The following is a 14,998-nucleotide window of genomic DNA, read 5'->3' on the forward strand; positions in this document are numbered from 1 at the left end:
TTTTCTTTTTTTTTTCTTTCTCTCTTCACTTTCCTCTTTTACACTTACTTACTTAATAATGGATCCTGGGGTCTCTCAACAAGCGTACACGTCAATGATGAAGTTCACCATTGATGGGCGCCCATACTTAAAGGTACAGTATAGCTGTTGCCAAGGGGTGAGGGTAATAGTATGCGGCAAAGGGACTTCATATTAATATATGCGCATAACATATAGGATATCCACGACTTATTTGCAGCGCTGATCGTCCAAATTCCCCTTGACACCCATCGATATCTGTTCCGCAACTATCCCAACACTTTCACATCAGAAGACGCTATTCTAGCATTAGGCTCCCTGCGCTTCTCACACACCGCCCGGATGCCAGATCCAAACGACCCATCGAAGCTGCTGCGAACGACGACTACGACGACATTCAACATGGAAAAGGATATGGCAAAAGCATTATGCCAACAGTTTCAGCAGTGTCGACTAACTGAAAACGCCACCGACCCTCACAGCCGCTCCTTTCGTGACAAAGGCATATGGCAGCTGACGCCCAAGGGTGTCTGTGTACTACAAGACTTTTGTGTTCGCACTGAAGCCGACATGGCCCAGCTGCGGAGACACTTTGGCCACATTGACCCTATCCAGCTTGTCCGATTGGAACGTCATGCCGACGACGACCAGATCATCTTTGGTCGGCAAAACTTGTCTGTCGTTTTTCGTATCATGATGACGTGCTTACCTCAGGAGGGCGAACTCGAGAAAGTCAACAATCAAAGCACCAAAGCAACCTCATCATCATCGAGTACCAGAGGAGGCAGCGGCAAGTCTACTATCTCTGGCGCATCATCACAGTCTTCTGGATCAACAAACACGTCCAACCCAGCACCGTTTGCAATGACATCCAACATCTCGAGTGGTGACTCACGGGTACAACTACTTGCAAACAATCTCTTGACCCATTCCAAAAGGGGTAGTAAGGGGGGTCCTACCACGCGGTCTGCCAAAAACATGCGCACAGTGTTCTCGACCCAGCTGGCCTGCGACTGGCTGACAGAATACAGTACCGTCTCGTCGCGGGAAGAGGCTGAAACCATCGTCAACGAGTTTCTTAAGTATGGCTGGATCGAGTTTCAGGATCCAAAGCAGTCGGCACCCGCACGCGCTTCCAAAACAATTATGTTGATCGTTACTGGAAAAGGCAAAGAGGTGGTGGCTGAATTTGAGCACAAGGCTGGCGCTGCCGCCGCTACACAACAACAGTCCGTAGCAAGGTCATCTTCAACATCAAGCCTTGCACGCACACGATCCCTGCGCAGCCAATCCACTATACCATCCAGCGTAGACGAGGAGGATCAACAAACAACATTGCGTGAAATATTATCACAAGATCCAGAAGCAATCCATGATCCGCCATCCGCGACTCCAGCAAGACCCACTCGAAGCCGTCAAAGCACCTCTTCGAGCTCACGCCCATCAAGCACCGCCATCGATTATCCAGTTCCTGACACATCTTCCGTTCCATTGTCGCTGCAAAGTGGCAGCAACAACAAGGAGGATCCCAAAGAGAGCAACGCTGCGCGTCTCAAAGTCATCCTTGACGATCCTCAGCTGCGGTCACTATTCAAAGACTTTCTCAGGGCCAATTTCTGTGAAGAAAATCTGGACTTTTGGATCGACTACTCTACCCTGCGAAGGAAGTGTCGCAACCAAAGCCCGGCCATGCCCTCCCAGAACCAAAAGGATTTGCTAGAAGACGCTCACGATATTTGGTCCACTTACTTGGCCCCAGGTGCACGGTGTGAACTGAACGTTGAACACTCGTTACGTCAGGAAATGGCTCGCGTGGTGAACTCCATGGTGCAAGTCGTGCCCACTTTTACTCCAGGCCAGGCCAAACCCACTGTTGTTATCTCTACTCATTCCACATCTTCAGCGCTCCGCATGATGCTCAAGTGGTTTGATCGCGTTAACGAACACATTTGCCGTCTAATGGCGTCGGATTCAGTACCCAAGTTTGTTAAAACACCAAGATATCGCAAGATTAACGATTCGCGAGAGCGAGAGCAGCAAAAGCAGGTTCGGAAACAGCAGGACTCCGTGGTTGACAGCGAACTGTTTTCCAGCCCATCGTTTGTAGAAAACAAGGCATAGTCACACTTTTATTATAGCATTACTTTTTAATTATTTGTTTTCTGTTCACTCGCCCCACCCTTCAACATCCTGCTTTCCTTTCGTAAAATCTTGTAGCAATAAACTTTATAATGAGTCTCGCACAATTCTATACAAAAATATTCGGACTGGGCATCTTTCTTGGTTCCGGTGTCGAGCTCATGCTGATCAAGAGCAATTACTGTACGTGTTTATACATATATACTCCACACAACTTACAACTGGTTGCCCTCTTACTTAAGGATATAAACTCAATCGCGTCATGTTCTCTACATGATAGATCAAATGCTGGCTGCATCTGAAGCCAAGCAGCGGGCAAAAGAACAGGAACAAGAACAGCAAGATATCGAACGTTTCAAACGTATTGCCCAAGAACAACCACCGCAACAGAAGCAGTGATAACAATCGTCGTAAAACACACGTACTTACAAAGATATCAATCACGTTTGCAAGAATTGAAAAACACGCACCAGTCATATTCAGGAGCTATCAAGTACCTCCTCCTTGTCGCATCTACAACGTTTTATCTTACCCAAACCAACCCCCCACCCACACTCCCGAAAGAGCAGTCAGAAGCTTTTTCATGTACATATATAGAACCTTTTAATTTACTGTCGTCCTCGTCATCGTCATAATTGATCATCATTGCATACACTACTATCATGTCAATTTCTACTTAATAATTTGACGTGTCAATTCCTACTTGATAATTTGACATACGTGGTTATACTTTGGGTTGCATATATATCAAAAACATACTTCCGCAGTAGGAACATCAATGTTTCAATCGCCTTAAGCACATGTTTCCTTTTAAAAAATACGAATAGATCTAGCGAAACTTAAACACAAATTGACAAGATGACTACCAACTGATTGTTTGCTTCCATAGAAATAGATGTTGCAGAAAATACAGATTGTGCTCTCTTCGAGTTTCTCGATTCAGTATGCAAAAGCACGTTCACAAGGGGTCACAGATATGACTGGGTCCGAATAGAATCACTGACACAACATGTGATACGAACAAGAATCAGACAAGAATCCGGTGAGATTTAATGAAAAGAGCAGCAAGCAGTGGCTTTCTCCAGTGGTCCACGATGATTGCTCTGCCTATTCCTGGCTAGTATATCAATGACTGATTGCTCGGATATACACACATCTTACGATATAGTAAACGATTTCCTTGCATGCATCACCACTGGTTTGGATTTGACACTTTAATATGTGTTTTGTTCATTTTATTATCTACCTCTTTTTATCTTTTTACTGCGTTAGTCTAGAAATGAAGGACTTAAATCTATAATAAACGTAGAGATTGTGTTTCTTTTATTCCAGCAGTAAACCAACAAAGCTCTTATGGTGTGATACTAATTCATCCGCGTGATCGATAAACTATATATCAAGATGATAAAGCGGGGCGTATCAAAGCTCTCATATAAAACACTCCTTATTGTGGCATTTTTTACTGCTGTATCAAAGACGGACAGGGGGGACTGGCACATAAACTGTTCGTCTCAAATGATATGTGTTACTATCTTTACTGTTTTGTTCTAAGAAAGAAAGGCACCTTTTTGAACATGTTATACACTGCCATATTGCTGCAGCATCTAAACTATGAAAGCATTTTACTACTTAATTTTAAATTCGAGCTACCGTTTACATTTTTATAGGGTATTTGGCAAAGGAGCACGCCACGAACAATAGCAATGAGCCCGTCGATATTTCGCTTCCCATTTTCGACGATGTCCTCTTTGACCAGTTCACTCAACTATGTAACACTTCTTCCATTCGACATTACGTATACGAGCAAGTCCTCCATGACAGCACTGTTGCTATTATTTATAACGCAAATACTTGTTCTTTTTACCATTCGCGCAAAAGGTTATCCTTCGCAGTGTCAATACCAAGCAGCATGTGATTTTACACAGAAAATGATCCGAACCGCACCAGAGCTAGCAGCTGGACATCTTCATCAGAGCGTCCAATAAAGAATTACTGTTCGCCTGGTACGGACGCCAGCAACTTGAAGCTACGAAGGGCGAAGCAATGACAATTCAGGAAAAACGTGTTGACTTTATGAGCCTCGTCTCTGGCATATGGAGCCAAAGAACACTGGAGTGTAATATGGGTACAGGTGAAGAATACACAGACAGCTTGCCCTTGTAGCGCACCATTTCGCCTATAAACTGAGCATTAGACTACCAGCACCAGCGAACCCCTGGCTTTTGGTACCTATCTCAACGTTTAAGGGATGGACATTTTTATAAGCTTGATTATTTTGAAGTAGCATGCAAGGTCCTCACCATTTCTTTCCAGCACATATAGCCATCGCATTTTGAACTATGCCAAAAAATTGCAACCATGTTACCAAGAGCATATCAGAAGAAGACACACACCAACATGTATCGACCTTGACATGAGTTACAAATCAAATGCATTACACTGGCAGAGCTCTATTGACATGCAGCAGTGTGATCAATCTGACGTATTCGACGTAGAATTACAATATCTCCAAGCGGATGGTTGACTTTTTGAAGCTGGATAGCGACCATTCTCTTACCAATACTGCTATAACATCGCGACATCCTATGGTAGACAACGATACGATGCCTTATTCTACACGGATGCGAGCCGTCGTTTCTCGATTCGATCGCCAACCATACATCAAACTTACAGGTTCTTTGGCTACGATCCCACGAAACCAACACGACAATTACACGAGATCACCGGCAGTAACTGCAAGCAACCATGCTTACGAGGTTTGCAGCTAGATAATGCTGCAACTGCTATGAGACCTCCAGCCTCAAGCATCGAGCCACTTTGATGAACCTTATCCTAAATGTCGCGCCAGGCTCAGCACAGAAAATCTATGAGCGTCATACGACGTAGTCGACATCCTAAATTTCGAAATTTGACGATGGTTGCGACGTGGTTGCTTTCCCATTCACAAGACATCCTCCTCGAAACGCTAAGTCACGCACCAAAGCTGGTGTCATTGGCTGCGCTTAACAAACACGAAATCAATGAAATTATCCAAAGCATGGACAATTATTCCTTGCTTGCTCGGCTCCATTAAGCGCATGTTACTTGCACAGGAACAGCAGAAAACAATTTTTTTTATTTACTCCAGCTATTTGCAAAACACTCCATGACCGGACAACTATCAGTGAAATTTATCCGAATGCGCAACATTGCCGCCGCCTTTGTAACTAATATAATAATGCAGTAGGAGGTTAACCACACACTTATGAGCCAACATAGATATGACATATCCTTCAGGACCATATCAACAATCTCTCATACATGGATCACAGATGAGAGTAATTTAATCCCAGCCATTGTATATACAGTGTTCTTTTCTCATAACTACTCCAGATCCACATATATGATTTGACCCCGGTTGTTACCTGTCAAAGAGCAAGATGATACATTTCAACGCAGACAAAGGTGACACTACATCAAGAAACACACTGATTAAGGCAAAGATAACTTTTTACGCTCGGAGACAACATCCATCATCATGGCATCCAAACTACATCTTCCTCATCAGCCTTCCTCATCATGGAAAGATCCAGTATTATCCGGCATATTCGCGATTCGTGCATCATTGTAGTATCCAGAAAGAAGTCTAGACAGCACCTCAAACAGTAGATAAAAGGTTGTGAATTCATTCGATAAAAAGCATCTCATATCGGTTGATACGGAGGCAGTTACTGAGGACGACGATGCCATATCCGAGCTTTTGTGGTTTGAAAATTTTTCAATGCGTTTTACTCGAAAAATCGGACAAGGTGACCTCGAAGAACGGCATAAACTATCTAATTGCAATTATTAGAAGTGTTAAGCTCACAAACCTGCGAGCGAGAAGCTGTATAAAGATAGTAACACAGACTGTGAGTTTACAAAGTGAAGCTAGTATCAACTTCTCCAGGGAAAAAGAAACATGCACTCTTGTTTGTTTCTTCTTCTCCTTCACTTTCGTGGCCAATCTTTTAATTTCCTTTTCTCGTATATGACCTAATACGTATTTACAGAATGATTTTTTAACTACAAGGTAAAAGAGATAAAGCATGTTATATTCAGGGTATATACAAGAAGTAAGGAAGATTATGAATGATCAGATCGATTGTAGGGTACTGGTGCACGGGTGTTACTATAAACTGAATCACTACAAACTCATTAGGAGAGCTAAATGGTCAAAATAAGAAGTCTAGGTGAGGCGTCGAGAGACTAATAAAAACTAATAGTATGAGAACTACAGAGAATTACACGACATTGGCAGCGCCACTTCGTCAAGCGAGCTAGAGCACATGTTATATTCTTTAAGTTATACAGCTTCAATATAGCTAAACACTTTTTCAAGAGCATCATCTGCAGTGGTGACTTTGAAAAATGACTTGAACACATAAAATTCTCGGTGTTACACCTCGTTCGCTCCAACCGTTTGCTATACAACTGACACGGAACAGCTGTTGAATAATAGAAAATCGCTTCCTTTATTTTTCTGATAGTTAGATGATTACGAATTTTCCATTGCCAACAGCCTCATTCTACAGGATGATGTGATTGCAGAAGAGCCTATCAAATATGAAGATGATCTTAAGCAGAGCTTTAAACACTGAAAAAAACGCTTCCAGGAGTTTACAAGTAACAGCACATACAAGGTCATCGATCGCAAACGTCTCTTTTTCGAAAAGATCTTGATGGAAGATACTTCGTACCCAATCCCTGCTATAGTGCAGTGCTCTTTCGAAGACACTATCACATGAGCCAACAGTTACTTGTGTCTATCATGCGCGAGCTAGTAGAAAGCATATACATATATTTTCAGCCACGATTTGACGCTTCTGGTGAATTGTTATTTCCACCATAATGCGAAAGGAACTACTGCAGCAATGCGTATGTTGGCTTACGGCGGACCACCAACTGATACTACTGTGGACGAATATTTGTAGATGGGTGCATCGACAGCCAGAGAATCTTTGTAATACTTCTGCTAGGGACTTACCGAATGTTTTCGTGCTAAATACCTTTGCTCGCCAAACAAGCACAATTTGAAAGAGCTGCTCGCTATTGGGACAGAGAAGGATTCCTGGATGTCTTGAGTCCATTGCATGCATTGGGAATGGAAGAATTGTCAAAAAGGTTAAGAGGGCATGTACGCTGGAAAAGACAAGCCCTCTGTCATCCTCGAAGCTGTTGTCTGCTTGCCTCTCACAGTAGTTTGTGGATATGGTATTTGTTATTTTTACAAATTTGTGCTCCCAGCTCCTGCAATGATATCAAAGTCTTGCATAAGAAGTCTCCTATCTGTGAATACGGAATCCAGCAGGGTCAAATACCATTAGAGAGATACACCATTAAAGCATCAATGGTATTGAGTATAAAAAGGGATACTACTTGGCTGACGGTATTTACCCTGTTTGGTCAACTCTGGTGAAGTCTGTTGATCCGGCTCCTCAAGGAAGAAAAGAGCAAGTTATAATTGCGGAACCAACAGTTTAGGGAATAGTCTTGCTGAAGCATGCAACTTATAAACAAGGGCAGCGACATATGTAAATGTTGTACTTTCTCAAAGATTAAAATCGGACCACAAGGACATTGGACATGCTTTTAGTGTCCTTTAAAGACCGCCTACCTTGGAATCATTCGCCAGCCTGAACGTATCTGGAATGTAGCAGTGCTCCCCAATATTATACGAGCATGTATAAAGATCTGCACAATATGATTGTTGAGGACGAGTGGGGAAGACATTCAAGCCACATAGCAATTGAGTCTGATTATGATACTTGCAAAGGGTATTATTCTGTCTAGCCATCTTTCTCGCATGGTGATCCTGGCAATAGTTACGTGTATCTCTCCAGCTTAAAGAGGCCCATGATGAAGAAACCCACAGGCAATGCGCATTGAACTTTATGGAGCATCTATGGCAAGAGTATGACTGCCAATAAGAAAAGTCGATTTAACATTTACTTATGCTCTTTTGAATGATACCGGATAGGGTATATTCTTTATACATTTTCTTCTTCTTATTGCTCCTACTTATCCGCTTCGTCCTCGCCAACAGTCCACGTTTATTTCTTGGCAAGCCATCGCTTTCCTAGCTTTGTCATATTGGTGGGATTGGTAGCAGTCATCACATTTTCATCTCTCTCTAGATATCGATCAATTGTTGTGCGGACGCAGCATTTTGCTCCTCTATAGCATAGCAGCAACCTGCCTCATTGCTGCCTCCTCACGTCTCTTCGCCCTCTCCTTCTCTTCTACATCGTCTCCGTCTTCATGCCGTCGCTTCTTGGCGAGTTCGGCAGCCTGAATTTTCTGGCTAAGAGGGCGCTCTACATTTTCTCCTGTAGGGTCGCACACTTCGTTGCCACCTTTTTTTGAAAATAAAAGCTTTCCACTTATAGCTCTTGTATCAAACATTATAGCAGTTATACTACTCCATCCTAGAATCTAGCCATTGTTCTGTGGACGTTTGGCTGAATACTCCTCACTGTTGTATCCAGAGGATCAGTAGGACATCAATTATTAAGTTTCGTTAACTCGCCCCTCCGCTTCGCTTCCGGACGATGTTAGCCCCTTCGCTTCGCTGCGTGTCACATCTGTCCTTCAAGAGCGAGTTTACTGGGGCTCTGCCCCAGTCCCCGGGTGGGGGGCAATGCCCCCCTACCGCCCCCAAGTGTTCTTCAAACAATGCTGAAATATGTTCTCAAAGTATTCTGCTTAAAAGTGATGTCGAAAACAGTTGTGGAAATTTATTGTTTGGTTAAAAAACGATGCCGTCACTGCTTTAAAATATGCCCAAAGTTAATACTTCATACACAGTAAGAATATTTGTATTATTTTACCGTGTCAACGCTAATTACCTGAGTTGATGCATTCCGTACTCTCTGATGATTCATGCCCAACACATCGGCAATCCTCGCAAATAATGAGGTGGTCGTGCAATTCGATGTACACCTCGCAACAGGTTAGAATCTTCAAAGGTGGAATTCTCTTGCTCTTGAAATGGGTCTTGGACATTTTGCTGAGATAGAAAACTTTGGACTTCATGAAAGATGCGATGGTTACACGTTCAACCAAGCTCGCTCTACTTACTTAAAGCAAAGACCGAAACCCTATTCTTTGTTACAATCTGATGCTTTCGCTAATATGATATTGATGATCATATTTGCATCCCCCCAACACCTGCTCTAAACCCAAACCCCTACCTAATTATATTGTATTTTAGAATCAAAAAACAGGGCGACAGATGATGCTTGACAGTGGAATAGAAAGAAATAGATGGATAATAATAATAATGGATAATAATAATAATGGATAATAATAATAATGGAAATAACAGAAGAAAAAAGAAATGTATACAGTGATGATGGTGGTAGTAGTGAGGATGGGTAGAGCAGCGTAAAGTTTTACTCGTCGGTGCTAGTGTGTTGTGTGTGTTGTGTGTGTTGTGATGGTTGTGTGTGTTGTGGTTGCGGTTGTTGAGGAGGAGGAGGATTTAGGAGCACCTCATGGTAGACGATGTTGGTGGTGGAAGCTGTGTTAAGGTCGGTAAATTTTGGAGGTCGATGGCAATGCGGATATTGTTGGGATTGATGGCGGGGGAAAGTGCAACATACAGTTGACCATGCGCAAAGACAGGCTTCAGAAGGCGAATGCCAACATGCTCGAGTGTTTGGCCTTGCGCTTTGTGAATGGTCATTGCGAAGGCCGGGTGGACAGGAAATTGACGGCGGCAAAGGATAAAAGGATATTCTCCCTCAGACGTACAAATATTAATGCGAGGGAGATAATGCACCTGCCCTGCATGCCCTTGGTCATTCCGCTTAACAGCAATGCAATGGTCGAGAAGGCGGGTAACAAAAAGTTTTGTGCCATTGCACAGACCTGCATCCGGGTTGATGTTGCGCAAAAGCACCAATGGCATACCCACCTTGAGCTGCAAAGAATGGGATGGGATACCACTGGCACTCAAACTATTCAAGAATTCGACGGGATAGTTTGCTCGGGCGTAGTCCGGATCATCATCATCAATAATGCGGTCGGAAGAGGTGTACTCTCGGCCTTCACCAGGGAAAAGTGTGTATCCAGCCTCGTTGATATCGTCGACGTCAACATTCTTTGCTGCCAAAATAGCGCGACCATGATAATGCTCTGGTTGGGGGTCGAAAGAGCGTATCGCTGGATATACGGCATCAATGAGTGGCATAATGTCATTTGCATCCATGCGCCATCGTTCAGGAATTTGGACAGCTTCAGTGTAAGGCGGTTGCCCATTACCAATTGCTAAAAGGGTATCAGCAAATGCGGCGGCATCAGGGCCAGCCTGACGCACGCGCATATTGGTGGTAAGATGCAAGACTTGAACGTGACGCTGCCAGAACGAGGTTGCGCGGATAGTCTCGCCTACTATCTCTGACCGAGTACCCCTCTTTACCACAGGAAGCACTTGTCGGAAGTCACCACCAAATACCACGACCTTGCCACCAAAAGGGATTTGTCCATATACTGGATCAATAGCACCCATGATGTCACGCAGTGACCGGTCAACAGCTTCAAAGTTGTGCTTGCTGTACATGACAGCCTCATCCCAAATAATGAGAGAGGCTTGCTGTATAAGATATGCGTGGGGACCAACAAGGCGAAGATTGCATGTAGTATCGGCATCACCGTTCAAAGGGATCTTATAACGACTGTGCGCGGTACGGCCACCAGGAAGCAAGATTACAGCAATACCAGACGTAGCAACAGGTAGTGCAATTTCACCACGCGAGCGGACACGACTCAGCAGTGTCTTAAACAGCTGGGATTTGCCGGTACCTCCAGCTCCGTTGACAAAGAAGACACGGGAGTAATAATGGGGGGCGAGGACGTCCATTGCATCGGTGATGACTTCATATGCAGCTCGTTGCTCTTCGTTGAGTGTTGGCAATAACGTCTCAAGGACGCGAGACTGCTCATTGACATCAAATTCACGGCCTTCAAGGATTGCCAGACCTTGAAGTCGTGGTAGGAGATCCAGCTCGGTGACGAAGGTCTGCGGCAACGACGGAAACTCGGAAAGATGATGGCCGGTGACCTGCAGCCGGGTTTCGATGTCGCCAAGTGCACGCTGGTAAATCTGCTCGAGCTGCTGCTCGGACAACTCAGCTTCATTGGGCAGAGAGAGCGTCCTGCGCATCTCAAAGAAGTAGTCGTCTGCCATTCGCTCGCGATATGTGGTCCACAGTGATGCTGGGTCAGAGGGAGAGCAATTTGTCAGAATATAGACAAAAAGCTGTCTAATTGCTGCAGCTGATGGGGCAACCTGGACAACCTCAGCCATACAGCGATCCCATTCCTCGTCGGACTCCAGAAGGCCACGGGCAACAGCAGCTTCCTGGAACGTCGCATATGTTGTTCCCTCATACTGCCTCAGAGAAACAAAACCAGTGGGAGCACGGACAGACAGCAGAAGGAGGCGAAGGCAATATAATTCCATGTTCGAGAGGGAGGCATGGAATATACGCGTAACAACATTTTGGACGGGAGGGTTGGTGCGAGGGTTCCAAGGCGATTTCTGTTGTCCCAGGTGTAGTGCCGAGGGATATCTGAGTAAAGATACTCTTCTGTTGCACGATTTTCGTCGTAAAGGCGGAAAAAGGCAAGAAGCTTCGTGCCGGATTCTGCCGCGTCACGCGCTGCTCGAACTTCTTGTGGTGTCATATCGTCACGTAGATTGACAATCTGTTCGCCAGGTAAGTGAAGGTCCAAACGTACGACTGTTGGATAGTGCATATGCACATCAAACTCGAACGTACGATGGATAGCCTCGCACGGACCAATGTATCGAGCGTTTTGGAATTGCTCTACTTCATTGACCGGCTCGGCAGCGGCATTATCGGTGGTGGTGGTGGCGGCGACGCGTGTTGTTTCTATTTGCGCTCGGTCGGTGCCCTTCGTGATGTATTTGCACAAATATTTTAGGGCGCGGTTAGATGTGCAAATCTCAACGTTGATGTGTGCATCGTATTTTTGACTAAGATAGGGGTTATACGGCACAACATGTCGGTTGTCGGCGAAAAAGTTGGATGCGGGGAAGTGGTGGCGGTTACGTTGGTTTTCACGGCGTCGATAGATTGGATAACCATCTCGATTGACGTGTGTTTCGTTGTTGTATGGTTTTGGATAGCCTTGCGAGCAACGATTATCCTTCATACATACAGCGGTTGTGCCTGGACCACATGGGCCGTGTATCATGCACGATGTCACTGTGTGATACAGCTGTGGCTGTGTTGCAGGATCAGGCAACTCAGCAGACACAACTGGTCATAGTCGGTGGGATTGCGTGGTTGGTCTTGTTGCTCCAAAATATCGTGGCAACTCGGTAAGTTTGAGGTGGAAAACGCGAGTTGCGATATCTGGACGGTCGTATGCTTGCTGACCAGGAAGAAGCTCCGCGACGATTTCAGGCCATCTTGGGTTGCAAGTAAGCGTAATGAAAAGCGTCGGGTTTCTTCGCTGGCGGACGATTGCCAATCCATCTTGAAGCATCTGCTTCATGTAGCGCGGACTACCCGTAAACGATGCCAGCAAAATAACTGCACGACCAATCTGCCTGGGATCCGTATTGTCACCGACGCCACTATACAGCTCAGCACGTATCGTTCTTTGGTGGGTGAGGATGAAGTTTAGGCGGGAGAATTCGATGCGTGCATAGTTCGAAAGGGAAAAAAGAATATTATGATGACATATGCGAATACTGTTTATTTTATAATAACTTTATATGAAGGGCAAAGTATGAAGATAAGGGGAAGCGCTAAGGCCTAACGGTGCAAAGTATATAGGATTTAATAAATAAGGATACCTGAAGACCAAAGATAACTTAGACTTTAGAGTAAAAGGAAGAACAAAATAGGGAAGGCCGTTAAAAAAGGAAACAGGAAGAAGTGTAAAAAGTAAGTGAGCAGTTTAGCAATAGGAGCAAAAAAAATGAACGAGACAAATCAAATAGGAACGACAAAGATCGGAAAGTGATAAAAAAAAGGGATAAAGGTGGTGGAAATTTTTTTAGTCAGTTGTTATTTTTGACCAAGCCTTTACCAAAACGCTTTCTAGTAATGCTTCCGGCAATAATCTGTTTCGTTCAGATGGCACGAATCCTTTGACATCCGAAAACAAGCGCTCGCAAGATGTTGACGTTGCAGGGATGGCGAGAAACTTGCGTGCCATTTTTGCTAACTGCACATACGTTGTGCTTGTGTGTTGCCAGTACTCCAATTCGTAGCTTACTGGTCGTCTATTATCGTCACCTTCGGCAAGTGCTGTCTGTGGCTCGCTTACATATGCTGTCAACTCATCTTGGATTCTTTGCCTCTTGGGACGGTAGCGATTGCGACGTATCTCCTCAGGTGACAGTGCTCCAGCCTCACAGTCAGTGGTGCCACTCACAGTCTTGAACGTGCTCCATTCTGCTTCGACACTCATTCTAGCTGTCTCTTTAAATTCTGGCTCCCATTCCCGTTCATCCCAGTAAGCATACTTCAGGCACGGGTCCATTGCTGTGGCGACGGCATATACGGTGGACGAATCGGTTCTTGCATAATACATTTCAAGCTTTGCTTGGGCCTGTCTTGCTGCGTCACGCAGGATTTGCAGATTTGACGTGTCGTCTTGGAAGTCTTCGAGATCGTCAATGAGCACGTTGTATGCGAAGATTACTTTGTTGATAGATGGGTAACTATTGACAGACCATGTTGCTTAATACATTGCTGTATGTGATGCTTTTACAGCGTGTTATATTTTCCACAATAACTTACTGTGATGTTGATAGCTCTTCTGTCATAATTTTTAGACTATCCAGTAATGCTATGACCTTTTTCATATATGGCTCGTCTTGGGGATCCAACCGATATATCGACAACTCGCTAAAGGAGTCGTAGGTTGCATTATACGCGTCCTTCAACCTCAATCCCCGTACCAGTATATCATAAGTGGAGTTCCATCGTGTGCGCACATCCAATTGTAGCTCGAGCTGCTCGCCATACTTCATAGAACAATATTCACGATATTGTTTTCAGTACTTGGTAGTGGACATCCTTATAACATAGTAAATTTAAGTTAATATTTGTGTAAGCGGGCTTGACCATTTATGCCAGTGATTTATACCCTACCTGATTTTGTTTATTCCTACTCGTAACTTGGACACCACGTTGCTAATATCTTGATCAGCCGCGATATCTGATTCAACAACATTATCGAGCAACGGCTGTGAACGCAACCCATCTTTGATCAGTACTTGCGTAACCAAATTGACGACGTGACCAATACACGGGATAAGGTGTTTGGCTGCCTGGAAATGGAATGCGCGACGACTCTCCCCTCTTCTTGTCTCAGCACGCCTAGCTCTTTAGCCATGGATAGGTTGTTGGAAGCATTGTCGGCGGTAATAGTAAACAGGAGATAAGTAATGTCGAAATCGTCGAGCACTCTTAGGAAATGATCAGCAATGTCGTGGCTGACTTACAGCGGTTTCGATTAGAAACCAGCGTCAAGAAGTATTGGTCAGGTTGCTGAGCGGATCTATCATTTATCTGGTTTTTCTTTTCATCGTCACAGACCCTGGTCGTGTATAAATAGCTGTAGAAAACAAGTGAAGGATAGATCATTGATTCTTTTTGAATTAAACAGCAATCTCGAAGACTTCTAGTCCCTTTCTATTGTTGAACACCACAAGCAAGAGCTTCTCTAGAATGGCGTTCATCTGGATACTGGAGACCGGCTAAAACCTCCTGCTGCACCCAGTACTCGTCAATGAAATGAGCGGTAATACCAAGGAAAACATACCCCCACTCTGAGG

The 14,998-nt window shown here is 44.4% G+C and overlaps 2 protein-coding genes across 2 annotated transcripts; both read left to right on the forward strand.

Moving 5' to 3' along the window:
- Positions 1-58: 58 nt before the first annotated feature.
- On the forward strand, positions 59-2,139 carry BDB00DRAFT_765582 (regulator of G protein signaling domain-containing protein; the record flags this gene model as incomplete). The annotated part of the gene is made up of 3 exons (XM_053119518.1): positions 59-133; positions 217-1,485; positions 1,540-2,139. The coding sequence occupies 3 exons, from the start codon at positions 59-61 to the stop codon at positions 2,137-2,139; spliced, it is 1,944 nt and encodes a 647-aa protein (XP_052978656.1).
- Positions 2,140-2,157: 18 nt separating this feature from the next.
- BDB00DRAFT_929770 (uncharacterized protein) lies at positions 2,158-3,002 on the forward strand. Its single transcript, XM_053128978.1, has 2 exons — positions 2,158-2,340; positions 2,438-3,002. The coding sequence occupies exons 1-2, from the start codon at positions 2,250-2,252 to the stop codon at positions 2,554-2,556; spliced, it is 210 nt and encodes a 69-aa protein (XP_052978657.1). The 5' UTR covers positions 2,158-2,249; the 3' UTR covers positions 2,557-3,002.
- The last annotated feature ends 11,996 nt before the right edge of the window (positions 3,003-14,998 follow it).

This window comes from Zychaea mexicana (assembly GCF_025766255.1).
Source record: "Zychaea mexicana strain RSA 1403 chromosome Unknown BDB00scaffold_48, whole genome shotgun sequence".
NCBI lineage: Eukaryota > Fungi > Mucoromycota > Mucoromycetes > Mucorales > Lichtheimiaceae > Zychaea > Zychaea mexicana.